The sequence below is a fragment of the Aethalodelphis obliquidens genome, unplaced genomic scaffold, assembly GCF_003676395.1.
Source record: "Aethalodelphis obliquidens isolate GAN/ISIS:26980383/991018 unplaced genomic scaffold, ASM367639v1 scaffold15, whole genome shotgun sequence".
In the NCBI taxonomy this organism is placed as follows: Eukaryota; Metazoa; Chordata; class Mammalia; order Artiodactyla; family Delphinidae; genus Aethalodelphis; species Aethalodelphis obliquidens.
The window spans coordinates 28,132,212-28,151,891 of NW_020837959.1; the positions used below are offsets into that span (position 1 = coordinate 28,132,212).

The window sequence follows — 19,680 nt, forward strand, 5'->3', positions numbered from 1 at the left end:
CAAGAGGTCAAGAGTAACTTATGAGAAGGGGCTTAGCTGTGATCAGCTAGCAGTCAATACTTCCAGCAGCTGGGTGGAATAAGTGCCTCAGACCTGGAGGATACCTGAGAGGCACACCTGTAGATATCATTAATAAACGCAAAAGGAATGACATAAAATACAATTCAGTGAACTTTTTGATGTTTGACTTGAAAAGCAAGGAAGGGTTCCCCCCCACCATAAAAATAAGTTTGAAACTTTGTTCAATGGTTCCACAATGCCAAGGATGATGTCAGTGATGCCCTTGGCATTTATCTCATACCTCTCATCTCACGGCTACAAACATCAGCCATTCTGACCACCTTTGAGGTAGAAAGAGAGAAAGACAAGAGAGCAGTACCAGAAGATTTCCCTTCATCCTGCTGGCCTGAATTGTGTCCCAAAGCCAACCTAAGATGTAGGAGTCTCACAGAGAGAATACTTCATTATTTCCTGTCTCTAGAGCAGAGGCAGGCATGGACGAAGGGGATTTGGAATGGGTGCAGTGAGTCAGTCAATACTGTTTTCAAAGTAGGTTTCTGTTTTGCTAATTGAGGTCAGATCTACAAGCTTTAAAGACCAAATGAAAGATGATGACATGCCATCATTTCGCTGAGGAGCCAATTCAGGTCTATTATGTGGATGGGAGACTATCTGCCTCACTCCAAGTCCAATCAGGAAAACAAACAAGTGCATGCCAGGTCTTTAAGAGAGGGGACTGAATATGGGGAACTAAATGCAAGGGTACTGAAGGAGCTGAAAAGCCAAAGAAGGGAGGGAGATATCTCAAGGATTAATATCAGCAGGAAGCTACTTTTAATCCCTAGGGCTGGAGATCCCGAAGGAGGAGATACTGTTACAAGATTCCAGGATCTGGGGCTGCCCAGTGAGAACAGTTTCTGCAACAGCGGGTACCTGGCTGGAGCTGGATCATGGAAGGAGAAGCTGTACAGGAGAAGCTGGAATCACAGAGGAGATGCTGCCCAAAATAGAGCAGGGAGGGTGGGGGATGGGAGAGGCACAGTTTCTCCTCCTTCCGACTTTCCAATCACCCATCTCATCGCACAGGCTAGCTGGCAACAGAGCCTGGAAAATGAAGTTTGCGGGGCTCATTCCCTTGTTGTACAGAGCAGGACAGGGAAATGGAAAGGAATGGACTCAAGAGCAAACAAGCAAATTACTGCCATGCCATCCCACAGGCATGTGGAGATGGACTTTAGGAGTACCTGCAGGGAAGCCACAGCTTTTCTCAGGAAGCAGTGTTGTCTTTGCTCCACCACATAAATAATATAGTTCCCAACATCTGACATCATACAGATAAGATTATTCGATCTGAACTAAGAAAATAGCGTTACTCACCACAAATTAATTTAGGAAAAGCATGAACTATTTTTCATGAAATACATGTTCTAAAAACTTTTTAGACAGCTTCTGGCCCAGTCTGAGAACAAACCTGACATGATAGGCTCAAGAGGGAGGGGATATGGCGATATATGTATCCATATAGCTTTGTTGTACCGCAGGAACTAATGCAACATTGTAAAGCAATTATACTCCAATAAAGATATAAAAAAAACCTGACATGATAAGGAAGGAGCAAAATATTTTTAAGAGAATGATTTATGAAGAACTAGCAAATCAATTCCTTTTTACTTTCAAAATATAAAAGTAAAAATACTGATCAAAACAGGAAGTTGAACTAGGTGGGACTAAGATTTTGATGTTAATTACAGATAAATTAACAGAGAATGTGAGCCATGGATGATTTATAATATTTGACCCTAGAAGTGTACCAGTGCCACCAGCCACTTGAGAAGAAACTATAATGTTTTGACTATTACGTGTCAAAAATATAGTCATCAGTTAAAATTCCAAAAACTCACTGAATTTATGAAAGTAAGCAATATGTTCTGTTGAAGTAACAAATCATCCAAGGGTATTTTAGGGAAATGAATAGCCTTAAGATTCTATTCTTCTTGTCATATCAAGATATAGTAAATCTGTATTTGTGGAGAGAACTCTGTAAAAAAACAAACTTCTAAATCCAAGTGTATAAAACTCAAACTGTGTAACTATTTTGTTACTTCCTCTAGCATAAGATTGGGACACACCTCAAATAAAGCACCACACATAATAATAATAATTATTGCCTGCCAGAAAATGTGCTAAGCAAGTCCTTCATACATATTATTTAACTTAATTCTCAAAGAATCTAATGAAGTAGGTGCTATTATTACCTTCATTTTACTGATGAGAAAACTTAGCCTGAGGGAGGCTAAATGTCTTAAAAATAAGAGCATGCCTAGTATAATCAGTTTAGAGCCATTTAGATATATCCTGATAGCTGGATTAGCCAAGAACCCTATTAAAAATAATATATTTCAAGGAAACTTAGACATTGTAAAATTGTTATTCTATATAAAAATTTCAATAGTCCTTTAGGGTTTGAGGAAATATGATTTAATTATTATTAAACTATTTAACCTTAGTAATAAAGACCAACCTAATAACGTATAAACTATATTGAAGTTTTCAAGATTAAAATTCTGTGGTTCTTAACATTTCTCTCTTTCAGAGTTATACTTTTTTTTTTTTTTAACATCTTTATTGGGGTATAATTGCTTTACAATGGTGTGTTAGTTCCTGCTTTATAACAAAGTGAATCAGTTATACATATACATATGTTCCCATATCTCTTCCCTCTTGCGTCTCCCTCCCTCCCAACCTCCCTATCCCACCCCTCCAGGCGGTCGCAAAGCACCCAGAGTTATACTTCATATGACTTTCTGTATCAGTTGTGAAAGCTTCTTCTGGGCTAAAACACATCACAACAATGAGATTTTTAAAACTGTGATTTGCATTCAAGTATATGTTATTGAATTTTCATACTTCAAAGAATATTCTCATTAACAGATATTTTAGAATAATTTTTCAGGGAGAAAAATTTAACTCAGGGCCCCTAGAATCTGAAATTTTTATTTGTAGGAAAATTTGCACATAAAATTTGTATCTTTTAAAACTAATATGAATAAAAAGGAAAAATCATTAACTCTTCATGTCTACAAGTTACTGACTCTTCCAAGGCTCTGAAAATAGTTGTTTAAAGGAAGAGGTCAAGGTATCTAGGTGATCCTATACGTAATTTTTGTTTAAAAGAATTTAAATTGCCATGTTGATATTTTCTGTTCAGTTTGCAGTATTAAATATATGAAATATATTTCATTTTAAAGTGCAATACATCACATTTGTCAAGAAAGCAGAACCCTGTGGTCCTTAGAAAGCGGCTACTGAAGAGTGAAGCTGGAGCATTTTTTTCCTTCCAAATTGTTCTCAGCGACCAAGCTTGTTTTAAGATGCTCTTGGCCACCAATTTTGTTTTTTACATGCATTATTGTACAAATCCGGGAAACAAACTCAGACTCTTGACTTTGATCACATTTTCAGCAGTCTTGATGTTTCTGATAATGTACATGCTTCCTGTGTTTGTAGTCTTGTGTAGCATTAGTACAATATTAACCTTTTAAATGAAACTAACAATATCAATCATTGTCCTCTTACAAACACTTTATGGTTTCTGCCTGTTATTTGCTACACCAGTGCTGATGGCTTCCTTTAAAAAAAAAACTAAAGATAGAGTAGAAAAAATGTAAATCTGATAAGAGTTCAGAAAATTGTAGTCCCAGGTTTGCAATTTCAAGTGGAGAAGAGCGGCAAAATCTGTGATCATAGGGATAAAAGATGAAGCCATGGTCTTATATGGTCATAGATAAGAGAGATGCTTTTGAGAAATGAGCGTGATATCAACCACAAAGACTAAAAAATGCTATGCATGTGTTTCACTAATAAAATGGGCCAAGTCAGGATTTGCCGTAGTTCAATGTTATTATTTGAGGGTGACTGTGTCCTCAACTCCTGTCTAGCCAATTCTGACACCCAACCCGCCCAATGCTCCCGCCACTCTCCTCCACGCCAACTGCCCTCCCTCCCAACACGAACGCGCACACACACCCAGCCCGGCCAGAAGATAAAGCTAAGATGGCAGCGCGGAAAGTACTGGAGCCGCGCTCAGTGTGGCCGGAAAAGCAAAAGCAAAGGCCTCTATATATTTCTTCATTCTGCACATTTCTCTGAATAATAAGAGCCCCCTGCCCTCCTGCCCAACACAAGGCATTCTGCAGTAGTGCGCGCAGTATTGGCGGCAGGGGACGCTTGCTTTTGCACATTTCGAGAAATCCACTTCTCCCGTTTGCAGCGGTGGTTCAGGTGACCCTCGCGACTTGCCTTGGGGACCACCCTCCCCTTCAAGTCGCCTGGACAGTGGAATCAAGGGTGAGTCCAAGCGCCCTCTCCTTCCCGGCTTGCGCCCCATGCCCTGCCACCCCACGGAGCCTTCCAAGGTGCCCAGCTGCCAAAGCAGAGGAGTAGCAGTCGCAGTGACCCGGGAGCGCACAGTGCGGAGGCAGGAAGAGGAGGAGGAGGAGAAAAAACGCTGCATTGGCTACAATTTAGAGTAAAGCGGCCGCTACCGCTGCCGTGGAAGGAAACGCTGCCAACCGCAACAGAAACGCCACCCTCGGATACCTAAGTGAGCATGTGTGCGACTCTGCGCACGCCTAGTTGCGCCCCTCAATGACAACGGGTTCCTTAGAAATTTATCCAGCTACCGGGTTTTGTGTGTACCCAGGAGACTCGGGAAGGGGCCTCTCTGGGACTGAAGGGTATCGAAAGAACCAAAGGGGAATTCAGGACTGGGTAAGGGGGGACTTGGGGAGACAAGTGCTCCAGGTCAGTGTCCACTAGAAACTCTAAACGGGCAATGACTGCACATGCCACCACCTAAGCCTGAGCTGGAAATGTTTCTCTGTGCCGGCAACATTTATTCATTGACATATTCATTCATTCAACCAGTATCTACTTCCCTCCTGCTTAGGGCAAGAGTCTGTGCTAGGAGTTGGGAACGTGATGGGGGAACAGACACAAGCATCATTCCAGTCCTCATGTTTTGCTTTGTGTGTAACCATCTGTGAAAAGCCGTGTGACAAGGTGGCTGTCCTAGACGCTTGAAGCCCTCCCACAGTCCACAGTCCACAGAAGTATTATTCTGACCATTTTTCAGAGGATGAAACTTGCCCAAAGACATACAAGTATCAGAGTCAGGATCCAAACCCCTCCTCCTTTTGGGGGCCTCTCTGGCTCCTGCAACAGCTACAGCCCTTAGAGCTGCTAAGAGTTCGGGCCTTTAACTCCACCATCCTTTAGCGGCCTCCATACCTGTGTATTGGCTCTCCTCCCGGAGTTGGGGGAGGTGGGAGGGGGAGCGGGGGCGGGGCGGTTTCTCTTCGACACAGGTGTGTAACTGTGCTGAAGCATGAGGATAGGAATTCCGCCCACCAAATACTTACTGGCTATCTACCATACAGGAGGTTCTAGAAAGGGGCTGAGGAAGACACCAAGATAAACAACAAGCTCTGAAGGAGCTTATAAGATAGTTGGGGAAACAAGTTTCCTTGTCTTTAAAAAAGACAACTTTTTAAAATAAAAATGACATCCATTTATTATTCAAAGCCCCAGATAAATGCACTCCTTCAGCACTCTCTCCCCGCAAAAACTAGAATTAGTTTAATTTACTTCCCCACTCCTTGTTTGTACTTCTCTAAACAGTAAACAGGGCTTGATTTTTTTTTTTTCCCCTAAAGCAGGACATTTAAAGAGGCTTAAGAGCCAGTAAGTATATAAAGGATATAGCACTGGGATGATAGGACTTAAAAATGATTTTGCCAGGACTATTGGGCAAACTCTTCAAATTCAGAATGAAAAGGATGAAACTTAATAGGAATCAGGGTGCACTGGCGCATACATTTCTATGGCATTTACTTAGAAGGAGCTGGTAGAATAGCTTGGAACAGGGGACTCAGCAAACCACTGTCAAGGTCACCCTAAGACCACTGTCTTAGGGTGAGCGTGGAGTCAAAAAAAAAAGAATATTTAAGAAAAGTACTGTTGCATTAAGATTTATCGCTGACATAAACGTTACAAACAAGAATTTTGGAATGCCTCTGACTTGTGAATACTCTCATACCTGGGAATTCTACTTTCACAGAAAAAAAAAAAAAAAGAATGCGCTAAATTACTCCCTGTCTTTCGTAAGGAAAAACTATTTTAAACAGACTTAAATCCTAATGATAAAAATTCCAAACTAAGATCGCCAAAGGGACTTCTAATTCGCCGGGGCTCCTCTGCCTAGAATTCTGAGTTCAACCAGCGCCATTCACAGTACATCTTCCGCGGGCAGCACACACTTTGGGGAACGGTAGCAGGAGTGCGTACCGTCAACCTCTGGCGGTGGGCACGGGGGCCTCTATCTTTCAGGTCCCAGTTCTCCCACCTGGAGGGAACCCAGTACCTGAAGCCGACTGGTTGTAGCTGACAGCCTCCCCAGCACTTTCCTTACTCTTCCTCAAGTTGCTAGTAAAACCCGGAGAAGCGGCCTTCTTTCAGATCCGGCCCGACTCTCAGGCCTCACGCCCAGAGGCCTGAGGCAGAGGGAGTGGTAGCGGAGAGGGGGTGGGGAGGGAGCGGGGCCGAAGTGACTGAGCATGTGCTAGGAGGGGCGCATGCCCAGTGCGGCCGGCAGCTTCCCATTGCGGGTGGCTCAGGCGGTGGCAGCGGTGGCGGCGGCGGCGGCGGCGGCGGCGGCAGCGGCGGCGGCAGCAGCGGCGGCACCGCCTCCTCCTCATACTCCCGGGGTGGTGAGGTTAGATGAGCGGCCCCAGTAGTGGTGAGGGCAGCGCGGGGGGGAGGAGGAGAAGAAGGAGGAGGAGGAGGTCTCTGTCTTTGTAGTCTCCCTGCTGCGGAGCGAGAGGCCGCCGCCGGAGCCGTCGTCGTTGGAAAAGGGCTGTGTGTGCGCGCGCGTGTCTGCCTGCCCGTCCCGCGGGGACGAGGCGGCGGCGGCTGCGAGGATGATGATGTGCGCAGCGACAGCCTCTCCCGCCGCCGCCTCTTCGGGGGCCGGCGGGGACGGATTCTTCCCTGCCGCCACCATCTCTTCTTCCCCGGCGCCGGGGGCGCTGTTCATGCCGGTTTCCGAGGGCTCCTTGGCGGCCACGGGGCTGGGGCTCGGGCTGCCGGCCGCGGACTCCCGGGGTCACTACCAGCTGCTGCTGTCAGGCCGGGCCCTGGCCGACCGCTACCGGAGGATTTACACAGCTGCGCTCAGTGACAGGGACCAGGGGGGTAGCAGCGCTGGACTCCCGGCCTCCAGGTGCGTCTCCGGGTGCCCTTCGTTGCGCCACATGCTGCATGTGCGCCCGTGTGTGTGTGTGTGTGTGTGTGTGTGTGTCTGTCTGTCTACATACGTACTTACTGAGCTGTCTTTCAGCAAGCGCTTGATGCTAGGTGGTAGAATCACTTATTGAGATAGGAGGGTGCGGTGGCGGCAGTTTCTGTTCTAAGTGTGTGTAACTGTCTTTGTAGGGGGCAAGAGAGGGTGGGAGGGGAGCTTGTAATGCTAGAAATGGTGGTGGTGCGGGTCGGTTATGACACGTGTATATGTATTGTTGAAGAAGGAGGAGGGATGAGCAGAGGGTAATGCGCCAAGAGAATTTGCAAGAGCGATGAGGGAAGTGTTGTTCCCAGTGTCTCTGCCGCAATGGTATTTGCACGTATTTCTCATAACCCCTCCCCCCACCCCTTCATGACATTCCATCCTCACCTCTCCTTCTCCCTTAAAAAAAAAATCTGCCTTTCACTGAGGGGGGTGATGGTATCGGTTAAGGATAATGTCATATATATAGGATGAGTTTTAGATAATCAGCCTGTAGGATAAGGCATGGGGTTTCAATTTAAGAGATTTATGCGAAAGGGATGCAGTTGGAGGTTTAGGTGGCTGTGAAAGGTGTCTGATACAAATTTTTAGAGCTGTACTTTGATAAGTGGACCTTTTGGTCCTCTATAGATGTGGTTGCAGCAGTGCTTGTGTTCTGTTGTCCCATCGGCCATTTCCCTTCATCTTCTGTTCTATTCCCTCTGCCACTTTTCGGCTTTAGAGTGCAGGAGGGTGGTTTATGGGGAAAAGGGGAAACCTGAAGAACTTCAAAATATGACAGCTGGTGTAGTGATCAACTGACACCAACTGGAAAATTTGAGTGGCTCCTAGATCTCTTCCTAGGCTTGGTGCACCTTCAGCTCCCGCGATGGAGGAGATGTTAAACCACTTTCATTTTCTTCAAATGTGGGTGTCTTTTTGCTTAAGGCTCTCCTGTTGTTTTCCTTTCCATGCTCTTACATGCCACATACCTTGAAGGATGGTGACTGACTTGTTTCACCAGCTTACCTTTGGCAGTGGTAATTGGGAGTTGGCTTCATCTTTTTTTTTCTCACACCTTCTTGCAATACATAGGGAAAGCATAGTAAGATTTTGTCAAATAAGTTACAGTTTACTGTATTTATTGAATATGTAGTTTGTTCGGTAATAACCAGATGCCATTTTCTCTCATTGTGAGAGGGGCTAGGCTGTGAGTCAGGTGTTTGTGGTTGACCAGTATGTACTGTGGCTCTTATCCACTGCAGAGAGTTGTAAAGATGGAGCTTTCTTCACACGTTTTCTGGGTAAACCACTCTTCTCGTGTGTATAATTGTTTACAGGATTGGAACTTGAGTAGTTTTATCATACTGATAAAAATGTGTGTAACTAACTACCCTTTGCTATGTAAACTGAAGGCCACAATGGCACGTCTGTTTCTTGCTGATGCTTTTGAAAATAGCACAAAAATCTCAATAGACAGTTTGCTCTAATGATTAGGTATCATTTGGAGCTGTGAGTCTGTATATTATGGCACCATAGGTACATCTTTACAAACTCCTCTCAAAGAATTTGAATTTATTTTGTATGTTGTTTCCAGACTAATGCAATAATTTGTGACTGGTATGTTCCCTGTTTTAACTCTGTACTACTATACTTGTGTAATAATACAGTTTCTGTGTATTTAGAACTGTATAAACAGTTTTAGACAAAATTAATATAGATTAACCACATATATAAAGTCTATGAATGATTTTTAGTCTTTGGTCAATTTTTGTACAAGCTGTCAATTAAAATTAGTGAAGAATTAATTCAAGTACTGTATTTCAAGAAGTACTAATGGAAACGAGCCTTAAGTTGTGTGATATTGCCTTCTAGTGCTCGTTCAGAACATGATTGTTTATTATACTTCACATTATTTTTTCTAAGTCTTGGCCTGCAGCTATTCTTTATTGAGGGTTTGCTTAAGAATTCAGTCACATTTCTTATTAACTATGAATGGGGAAATTGGAGCTGGGATTTCGGTTCTGAATGAATGATGTAATTATTTGTATGTAATTATTTGTAGTTGAGTTAGAGGAGAAGATGAAATGTTTCAGAGACAGAGAATGGAGCAAGAATAGAGGGTGAAATTCTAGTGAGAATCAAGTTTAAAGCTGTGAGAGAAAGGAGACAGTGAAGGAAGCTGAAAAAGGATTTAAAAAATTAAGAGAACTGTGGGACAGTGGCACCTCCGGTCCTAAGAAAGTGGATTGAAAGTCCTCGACAGGGATAAATGTTGAAGAAAGTGAGAACACTTTCCAGGTCGCTGATGACTTTTGAGGAAGTGGTCAAGATTCTGTGGAAGAGAGATGTGGCTGCGGAGTCAATGGGATATTTTGGGGTAATGGGGAGATGGTTGAGGGAGGGATATTTGAGTATGGGGGGGGGGGGGGGGAAACATTCAGTAAGTGGAGAAGGAGAAATTAAAGAAGTTAGAGAGGGGCTAAATGATGGTGAGAAGTCTAACGGAGATCTCGGGGACAGGTTTAACATGACAGTTGGAGAGGTTAGCCACTAAAAAAAACGTTAGGAGCTAGTCATCCTTTAATATAGAAGGGGAGGATAAATCTAAAGACTAGGAGTTTATTAAGAACTGTATCCTATTCGTTTTGGTAATCCCAGTGTCTAGCACAATTTTTGGCATCTGTTCTGTAAATATCCAGTGCCTACTGTGTGCCAGGCACTGTTTTAGGTGCTGAAGCTGTAACAGTGAGCAGGATAGACTAGGTCTCTACTCTGTTTGGAACTTCCACTCCAATGGGGAGAAATAAGCAACTGATCATTTCAGGTAGTGATAAGTAACCATGAAGGGAATGAACCCAGTTGCACGTGATAGATGATTTGTAGTTGGCGGGGGCTGGGGGTGTATTTTAGGTAGGGTGGTCAGGATGGGTCTCTTTGTGAGTTGGCATTTAAGTTGAGTCGTAATGATTGGAAGGCAGAACTAGAGGAATGGTGTTCTAGGAAAATCTAGTCTCTGACGCAGAAACAAGGTTGTGTTCAAGGAATGAAAACAAGGCGAGTGAGTTATCAGTCAGTGTTGAATAAATTAATTACTGTGGATTATGTTTTAGGTGTAGGTAGAGAAGTTAAGGGATGGCAGCCTAATGGTGTCAGTGACTTTGATGGCCTTGCAGTGAATGCTTGGATTCTGAAGCTGGACTGGTTTTAGATCCTGGCTTTGCCACTTTTTAGCTGTGTGACCTCGGGTGCATTACATAACTCCTATACCTCAGTTTTTTGCTTAAAAAAATATTTTTGAGATATAATTGGCATATACCATTCTATCAGTTGTAGGTGTACAACATAACCATTCCATATTTTGAGAAATGACTACCACATAAAGTCAAGTTAACATGCATCATCACACATAGTTGAAAGTTTTTTTTTCTTGAGGTGAGAGCTTTTAAGATCTACTCTCTTAGCAACTTTCAAATATACAGTCTAGTATTATTAACTATAGTCACCATGCTGTGCATTACATCCCCAGGACTTATTTATTTTATAACTGGAAGTTTTTCTTTGTACCTTTCAACTCCCTTTGCCCACTTTGCCCATCTCCCACCCCCTGCGTCTGGCAAACATGAATCTCTCCTCTGTATCTAAGAGTTCTGTTTTGTGTTTTTTTTTTTTTTTTTTTTTTTTTTTTGATTTCACTTATAAGTGAGATCATATGGTATATTTGTCTTTCTCTGTCTGACTTATTTCACTTACCATAATGCCCTCAAGATCCATTCTTGGTGTTGCAAATGGCAAGATTTCCCTCTTTTTTATGGCTGAATAATATCCCATTTATTATATATATCACACCTTCTTTATTCATCCATCAGTGGACATTTAGGTGGCTTCTTGGGTATTGTAAATAATGCTGCAGTGAGCATAGGGGTGCAGATATCTTTTCAAGTTAGTGTTTTCGTTTCCTTTGAGTATATTCTCAGAAGTGAAATTTCTGGATCATATGGTAGTTCTATTTTTAATTTTTTGAAGATCCTCCCTATTGTTTTCCGTAGTGGCTGCATCAATTTACATCCCTACCAACAGTGCATAAGAGTTCCCTTTTCTCCATATCCTTGCCAGTACTTTTTATTTCTTGTCTTTTTGATAATAGTCATTCTAACAGTGTAAAGTGATATTTCATTGTAGTTTTGATTTGCATTTTCCTAGTGATTAGTGATGTTGAGCATCTTTTCATGTACCTGTTGGCCATTCATGTATCTTTTTTTGGAAAAATGTTTATTCAGAGCCTGTTTCCATTTTCTGAATCGGATTGTTTGTGTTCTTTTGTTTGTTTTTTGTTGTTTTTTGATATTGAGGTGTGTGAGTTCTTAATTTTAGATACTGACTCCTTACCAGTAGTATATGGTTTGCGAGTATTTTCTCCCATTTGGTAGGTTGCCATTTCATTTTTGTTGCTTTCCTTTGCTGTGCAGAAGCTTTTTAGTTTGATGTAGTCCCACTTGTTTTGTTTTGCTTTTCTTTATGCCTCAGTTTTCTTCTATGTAGAATGGGAATAATAATAATGAGGATCGTATTGTAGATTGAATGAATCTGTATATGTAAAGTGCTTGGCACATTAAGTGCTAATAAATATTAATTAATGATTTCTGCTGAGAGTGAAGGGGCAGATGGAGTTTGGGGACTTAAAGAGAAGGCAGAGATCATGTCTTATTCTTTTATGTTTTGGTCTCAATGACTGTGTTGAATGTGGGAATAACTATTTCATTTATTCAGTGACTGAATAAATACATTTTTGTAGGAATGAATCAAAGTTGGAACATTTGCTTGAGGAAAGGGATTGTTAGGAAATGAATAAAAGAATGTTTGATCAGTTCTTAGTGGGAATGGTAGTACAGCATTGATTGCATTTGGGAAGAACCATAGCATGGTGGCTAAATCTGCTCTGGAGTCAGACCGTCTTAGTATTTCAGTTCTGCTTTTTTCTGTCTTAAAATGGGTAAGTTAATTAGCATTTCCATGTCTGTTTCTTTACTTGTATCCTTATAGGGCTATTGAAAGGACATTGTGCCTGAACATTGTTAAGTGCTCATTAAATGTTAGCTGCTGTTGTTGGTGGTCGTCGTATTACTACTACTACTACTACTACTGTTATTATTATTAAAATCACATATTTAAAATTCCAGTCAGCATGATGTTGTAAGCTTTTCCACTCAGAAGAGAAATGAAAAAAACTGCTAGTTGATTCAAGGTTGAAGTGTGCCTGGAGGTCTAAGAAAAAAAGAAAGTGAAGGTTTTTGGTGACAAAGATTGAACATATGGTAAAAAGGAAAGTGATGCCAGGAGGGAACTGATAGACTGGGAGATAAAGACAGTCAGGGTATCTGGGCTGAAGTGGTAGAAGAACAGCGTTAGTGGAAACAATAGAGGGGACTGTGGTTAAAATGGGAAGTGGCTTTTCTTCTCCAAGCTAAACCCACTTACTTCCTTCAGCTTCTTTATCTCTTTCTTGTTAGAAATGCTATTTGAGCCCATCCTTCAGGTGCATGGAATTTCGGTTAGAAGAGGTTAATCCATCAAAGATTCCGGGATTAATACTTGGTGCTAACCATTGGCATTATAAAGATTTGTAAGACAGTTTCTAGTTGAGTTTATTGTCTGGATGGGTGTGAAAGGTACAAAGGCAGGTACTTACAAAAGTGTTAAATGAAATGACTAAGAAAGCATAGCCTATTGTGACCAAGGGATGGCATTCTGAGCTGGTACAAAAGCATGAGCAAGAGGTGAGAAAGCACAGTTTGTGTGTAGGTAATGGTAAGAATTCTGTTAGAGCTAGAATGTAGGTGTTATGAGGGAGAACAATGGGAATTCATTCTGGAAGTGGAGGCTTTGGTCAGAGGGTATGGCAGCTTGAACTGCTGGGTAAGAGTTAGATTTTATTCAGGAGACACTGACAGTTTTGAGCTATGAAGAGACATTATTGTAGGAGTGTTTTAGTAAGTGATATAGGATCGAATCAGTATATTTGTGGATAGGTAGTAATTTGCTTCATATAGCTGTTACATCTATGGAATCCTATATAAACACATTTTAAGGCAAAAATTGCTCTGTTGGCATATTAGCAGGTAGAAATACGAAATGAATTCATTTCCTAGATCAAGATAAAAGAAGATCTTGCCTTTGGGCTTAAAAAGAAAATAAAAATGTTAATTTAAAAATAGTTTTGCATTTTAAGGTATTTATTTTAAAAAATCGTCAGAATAGTCTCACTTTTTCATTCAAGAATAGATTAAATATTCAGGTTTTGGGGGGAGGGGACAGGTTAATCAAGGTTTAATTTACATATAATAAAATTCACCCTTTTTAAGTGTCCATTTGAAGAGTCTCCGAACCATCACAGTCAAGTATAGAATATTTCCATCATTCTAAAAAGTTTCTTTAGTTAACGCCCTTTTCCTACCCCTAGCCACTGGCCACCATAGACCAGTTTTCTGTTACTAATATTTTACCTTTTCTAGAATGTCTTATAAAACTAGCTCCTTAAGGACAGGACCCCAGATACTGTTCCCCTTTATGTCATCTATCCCCATATTTCCTATAAATGGAAGTTAGGCTTTAAAGCTTCAATAGGTTTCGGTTAAACATTTTTTGGCAAGAATATTTTGTATATAATGCTGAGTACTGCACATTGCATCCCATCCAGAGGTTTTCAGGTTGTCTCATTGTTTAATAATGCTCAGTCTAGTTACTTGAATTACTTGGATGAGATGGTACCCACTAGGTCTCTTTTCTGTAAATGTATGTTTCTTCCATTTGCATTAGGCAGGTAATCATGGGTAATAACTTTGGCACACTGTGAATATCTTTCACCTAACGGTTTTAGCATCTTTTGATAATCCTTGACTGAGTCAGTAATTTCATTAGGGGCTTCAAAATGATGATTTTTATATTTCTGTTAAAATAGAATTTAGTAGCTGATGCTCTTCTGCAAAGAAGAGTTTTCCCTTATCAACTGGTGGTAAACTTAGTTCCTCCTAAGAAAGCAGGGTAAATGATTCATTTTCTCCCCTCATTAGCCCATTTGGTATAATAGTCTAGCAGTGGTGTGGTGGTTTCTCTAGTTCATCACCCATGTCCCTCCGTTCAGTTACAAGTTCCCCCAGCCATTGAGAATCTTGGCAGCTAAAACTGATTGCAACTGAGTCTCTCCAGGCATTGCTGTGAGCCAACAGACCTGCTTTCCTCAAAGTCTTGCGTTTTCTTCAGGATCAGCCTGCCTATTCTGTGTGGGGGTGTGAATGCCTGGCCCTTTTGTCCTAAGGTAGGACAACTTTGAAGATCCATCGCAACTCCAGAGCTCCCCATGGATTGGCTGAGGCCTTCCTGTGACTGCATTTCAATTCAACTCCTTCCTCTGTTTAGTCTCACTTCCTTTACTCTCCCACAGGCGTTGATTTGGAGGGCATTCCCCAGTACTTCGGTTGTGCAGATCTTCATTTCAGAGTCTTTTTTCTTCCAAGACAGTTGTGGTATCAGCAGTGGTCTGAGGAAGTAGTCTTCAAAGTAGTCTTCAAAATGCATTGTAGCTGTGCACCTGTTAAAACTTTCAGTGGTGGCAAATTGGAATGGCATTCCTGTAGAAGAGAAAGTATTTGTGGGTACAGTATCTTAGGCTTTTGAGACATTTAGGGAAGTTATTAATTATACGGACGGTGTAGTCAGATGGCTATTTGGTGAGTGACATAGATTGGAGAAAGACAATGAGAGGCTGAAGGTAATTGGGGGCAAAATGAGAAAGTTAGGTAATTTCTTTCTTTGGTATCATGTAAAGAAACTCATCTTCTGCAGTAGGAGGAAAGAAAAAGCTAAGGATTAGGCCCAAGATTTAATTTCAAGGGTAGCAGAGCTCCAGGGCAGGTTGATTTCTCAGCAAGTCTGCTAAGCCAGCGTGTCTGTCCTCTGGTTAGGAAGGAATGAGACCCTGGCTTTTAAGATGGGACATCTGAGTTGATGCACTGGAAAACCTTGAAACCCCAAATTCCTCTGAACCCTCTGAGCCTACAGAAGTGACCTTCTTTTCCTGGCTAGAGGGTAGTTACTTGAAGATTATGCTGCCCCTGCTACCGCCATCTATTCTCCTCTCCCCTGCTGTCTATCACCAAACCAATAACTAACTAGAGTTTAAGTCACAACAAAGCCTACTGAGACGTGCTGGGTCTGCTGAGGGAGGAGAGAGACTGCGGTGCCGATATACACACGCACGCGTGCACACACAGATTGATTCCCAGACTGCACTGAGGCACCCCCAAACACCCCAGCAGACACACAAGAATACCATGGGATATTTCAGAATTTTAAAGGAAACACAGAAATGTCTGTCACAAACTACTAACTTGAGGTAGTTCACGGTTTCTACGTTAGATCCTGTTGCACTCCTTTTGACGATGTCATATCTTTTTTTTTTTTTTGCGGTACGTGGGCGTCTCACTGTTGTGGCCTCTCCCATTGCGGAGCACAGGCTCTGGACGTGCAGGCTCAGCGGCCATGGCGCACGGGCCCAGCCACTCCGCGGCATGTGGGATCTTCCTGGACCGGGTCACGAACTCGTGTCCCCTGCATCCGCAGGCGGACTCTCAACCACTGCGCCACCAGGGAAGCCCATGATGATGTCATATCTTTTTAAAGTTGAATTTTTGGTTGTTGCTGTGATACAACAAAGCACTGCACAGAAATCAGTGTGGAAGAGAAGAGGAGAGTGACATGTTTAATCTGCACAAGTTTGAGAAGTTGTGCAGTACTCAGAATGTGCAGTGTCCTATTATTAAGTAATTGTGGTTATTTAAGGTGAGATATAAATATTTTTTAAAGTTTATGTGTATTAATTTTTCAAATGGCTACTAAGTTGTTAGAATGTAAATTCTTATTAATTATTGGGATCTCATTACATAATAAGCTCTACTGTTAGGTTATTCCATTTGGCCTACAAGGGTTATGGAAAAATTACTGATGATGGCTATGCAAGGGCCCAGTAATGGATTTATGTTCATCAGTGCTGATCTAGCAACTGAACTGATGAATGTCCAGCCTGACAATAGCAGAGACTAACTTTCCTTCAAGGATACCCACCAGTCCTTGTGCCTTGGAAAGGACCGTGATTCATTTTGACTGGATTTGATGCATATTCTGTGTTATGAGTTTCCCTTTGCAACTTGCCGGGGCTCAGTCAGTGCCCATATTTGAGGGCTTACAGAGTGATCCATCAGCACAGGGTGCCACATAACATCATTTCAGAGTAAGGGACCCACTTTATAGCAAATGAATCCCACAGATACATTTGTCCTGTTGTGCACCATAACTGCCCAGAAGCTGCTGACCTGATAGATAGTAAGACAGTCTTTTTTTTTTTTTTTGCGGTACATGGGCCTCTCACTGTTGTGGCCTCTCCCATTGTGGAGCACAGGCTCCGGACGCGCAGGCTCAGCAGCCATGGCTCACAGGCCCAGCCGCTCCGCGGCATGTGGGATCCTCCCGGACCGGGGCACGAACCCGTGTCCCCTGCATCGGCAGGCGGACTCTCAACCACTCCGCCACCAGGGAAGCCCCCGTAAGACAGTCTTTTGATGGCACAACTGATGATGAGCGTAAGGTCCTATCCTTCAGTGTTCCTAGTAGGAAGAACACATGGAAATTGGGATGCCTCCACTTAGCATCACTGTCAGTGATCCACTGGGGACTTTATGCTTCCCATCTCTGTAGCTCCGAGCACTGGGGGTTAAAAGGTCCTGGTTCTCCGAAGGGAAACATTTTCAACAGAGACACTGTAAGAGTTCTGTTATACTTTAAGACACTGCTACCGGTGGGATTTGGTGCTTCTTTTCCAAGATAAGGAGTCACCATTTTGACAGGGCTAATGTACCTGATCATCTGAAGGAGGCTGCCGTTATGCAATGGAGCATGGAGTTTGGCACACAGGTGATCTACTGGGTGTCTATTGGTACTTTCTTTTCCAACTTGAATGGTAAATGGACATGAGAAAGGCCTGATGGCCACCTCACAGGATCAGCCAACTGGACCAGGAAATTCTAGCCAAAGATGAAGGGAATCCAGAATGACTAGCAGAGAAGAGGTTGTGACTATAAGTTTTGGCCTTGAAACCATCTGAAACCAGTGGTGGAGGCTGTAGTTTGTCCTACTTTACTTCCTCTGGAAAGTTTCTCCAGGAAATGAGACTAACCAGAATTCTGCAGGAAAATTGTCCAGAATTTATTTGAAGCAAGTGAATGCTAGTAGTATAATAGGTGACCAGTAGTGAACGCTGTGGATTAATTTTAACTGTTTTATAGTTTCTCTGGGATGTTCTGTAAAATCATATCATCATTCTTTCTGATCTCCAGATACCCCTGTGCTCCCCCAACCTTTATTCCAATGACGAGAACCTTTCTACTTCTGTTCAGTGTTGAATAGAAGTGGTGAAAGTTGCATCCTTCCTTGTTCCTAATGTGAGGGAGAAACAATGACAAAGTAGTCTCTTTGTCTTTCACTATTAGCTGTAGATATTTTGATGACCTTTGCCAATTTGAGGAAGTTCTTACTATTCCTATTTTGCTTATGGTTTTTATCATAAATGTGTATTGAATTTTGTCAGATGCTTTTTCTGCATTTATCAATATGATCATATATTAAGAGAATAAAAGGAAAAATTAAATTAATTAATTTTGAATGGTAAGTCAACCTTGCATTCCTGGGATAGAACCTCATATGTGATGTATTGTTGACTTTGATTTGCTTTTATTTGTTAAGAATTTTGGGGTTTATATTCACGAAGGATATTGGTCTATAATCTTTCTTTTGGTAATGTCTTTGTCAGGTTTTGGTATTATAGTTATCCTTGTTTCAGAAAACCAGTTTAGTAATCTTGTCTGTATTTTTAAAAAGTTTGCATGAGATTGGTCTTATTTCTTCTTAAATATTTGACAGAACTCACTAGGGGTACCATCTGGTCCTAGAATTTTCTTTGGGGGAGGCTTTTGACAGATTCATTTTCTTTAATAGATACAGGGATATTCAGATTTTTTGGTTATTTCTCATGTGAATTTCAGTAACTTTTTTTTTTTGAGAAATTTGTCCTTTCATTTAAATTGTTGAAATTTTTGGCATAAAGTTGTTCATAGCATTCTTTTTATTATCCTCTAATGTCTGTGGGGGTCTGTGGGGATAATCCTTTTTTCATTCTTCATGTTTGTGTTTTCTCTTTTTTCCTTGATTAGCTAGAAGTTTGTCATTTTTGTTTATAAGTTCAAAGAATCAACTTTTGGCATTATTGATTGTCTCTAATATTGGTTTATTTTCTATTTCATTGACTTTCCTCTTATTATAATTTACTTCTTTTTTACTTTGCTCTGTTTTTTCTTTTTTAGTTTTTTAAGATGGAATCTTAGGTCATTGATTTTAGATTTTTCTTGTCTTCTAATATAGGTATTTAAAGTGATGGATTTTCATCTAAGCACTTCTTTAGTTGCATCCCACAAATTTTTATATTCAGTATATTCTTTGTCATTTAGCTTAAAATATTTTCTAATTTTCTTTGTAATTTCATCTTTGATTCATGCCTTGCTTAGAATTATTTTATTTAACCCTCATATATTTGATTTTTTAATGTATATTATTATTACTTTCCAGTGGACGTTTTATATAATTTCAGTCTTTTAAAATTTATTGAGATACGCATTATCTCCCAGGATATGGTCTACCTTTGTGATTAGACCATGTGCACTTGAAAAGAATATGTGTTCTGCCATTTTTGCATGTAGAGTTCTATTAATGTCATATAGTTAAAGTTGGTTGATAGTGTTGTTTGGCTCTTTTATGTCTACACTCATTTTTTGTCTAGTTCTATCAGTTGCTGAAAAGGGGTATTAAAAATATCCCATTGTAACTGTGGATTTGTCTTTATCCCTGTAATTTTGTCAGTTTTAGCTTCATATATTTGGGGCTTTGCTATTATGTACATGTATTTGTATAACTGTTAAAACCTCCTGATAAATTATTCTTTTATTTCATTATGATACATGTTTCTTAATCTCCAGTAAGACTCTTTGTCTTGAAATTACTTTATCTGATATTAAAATAGCCTGTTCAGACTTCTTAGGCTTACTGTTTGCCTGGTAAATTTATTTCTGTCCATTTACTTTTGATCTATCTATGTTTTTTTTTTTTTTTTTTGCGGTACGCGGGCCTCTCACTGTTGTGGCCTCTCCCATTGCGGAGCACAGGCTCCAGACATGCAGGCTCAGCGGCCATAGCTCACGGGCCCAGCTGCTCCACGGCATGTGGGATCTTCCCGGACCGGGGCACGAACCTGTGTC

The 19,680-nt window shown here is 41.4% G+C and overlaps 1 protein-coding gene across 1 annotated transcript in view; it reads left to right on the top strand.

Moving 5' to 3' along the window:
• Positions 1–6,848: 6,848 nt before the first annotated feature.
• The window catches only part of MYCBP2 (MYC binding protein 2), a 272,440-nt gene continuing 259,608 nt past the window's right edge, over positions 6,849–19,680 (top strand). Inside the window, exon 1 of the mRNA XM_027116051.1 lies at positions 6,849–7,279. Within this exon, the coding sequence (XP_026971852.1) occupies positions 6,978–7,279 (302 nt within the window). The 5' untranslated portion in view covers positions 6,849–6,977. The remainder of the gene's footprint in view (positions 7,280–19,680) is intronic.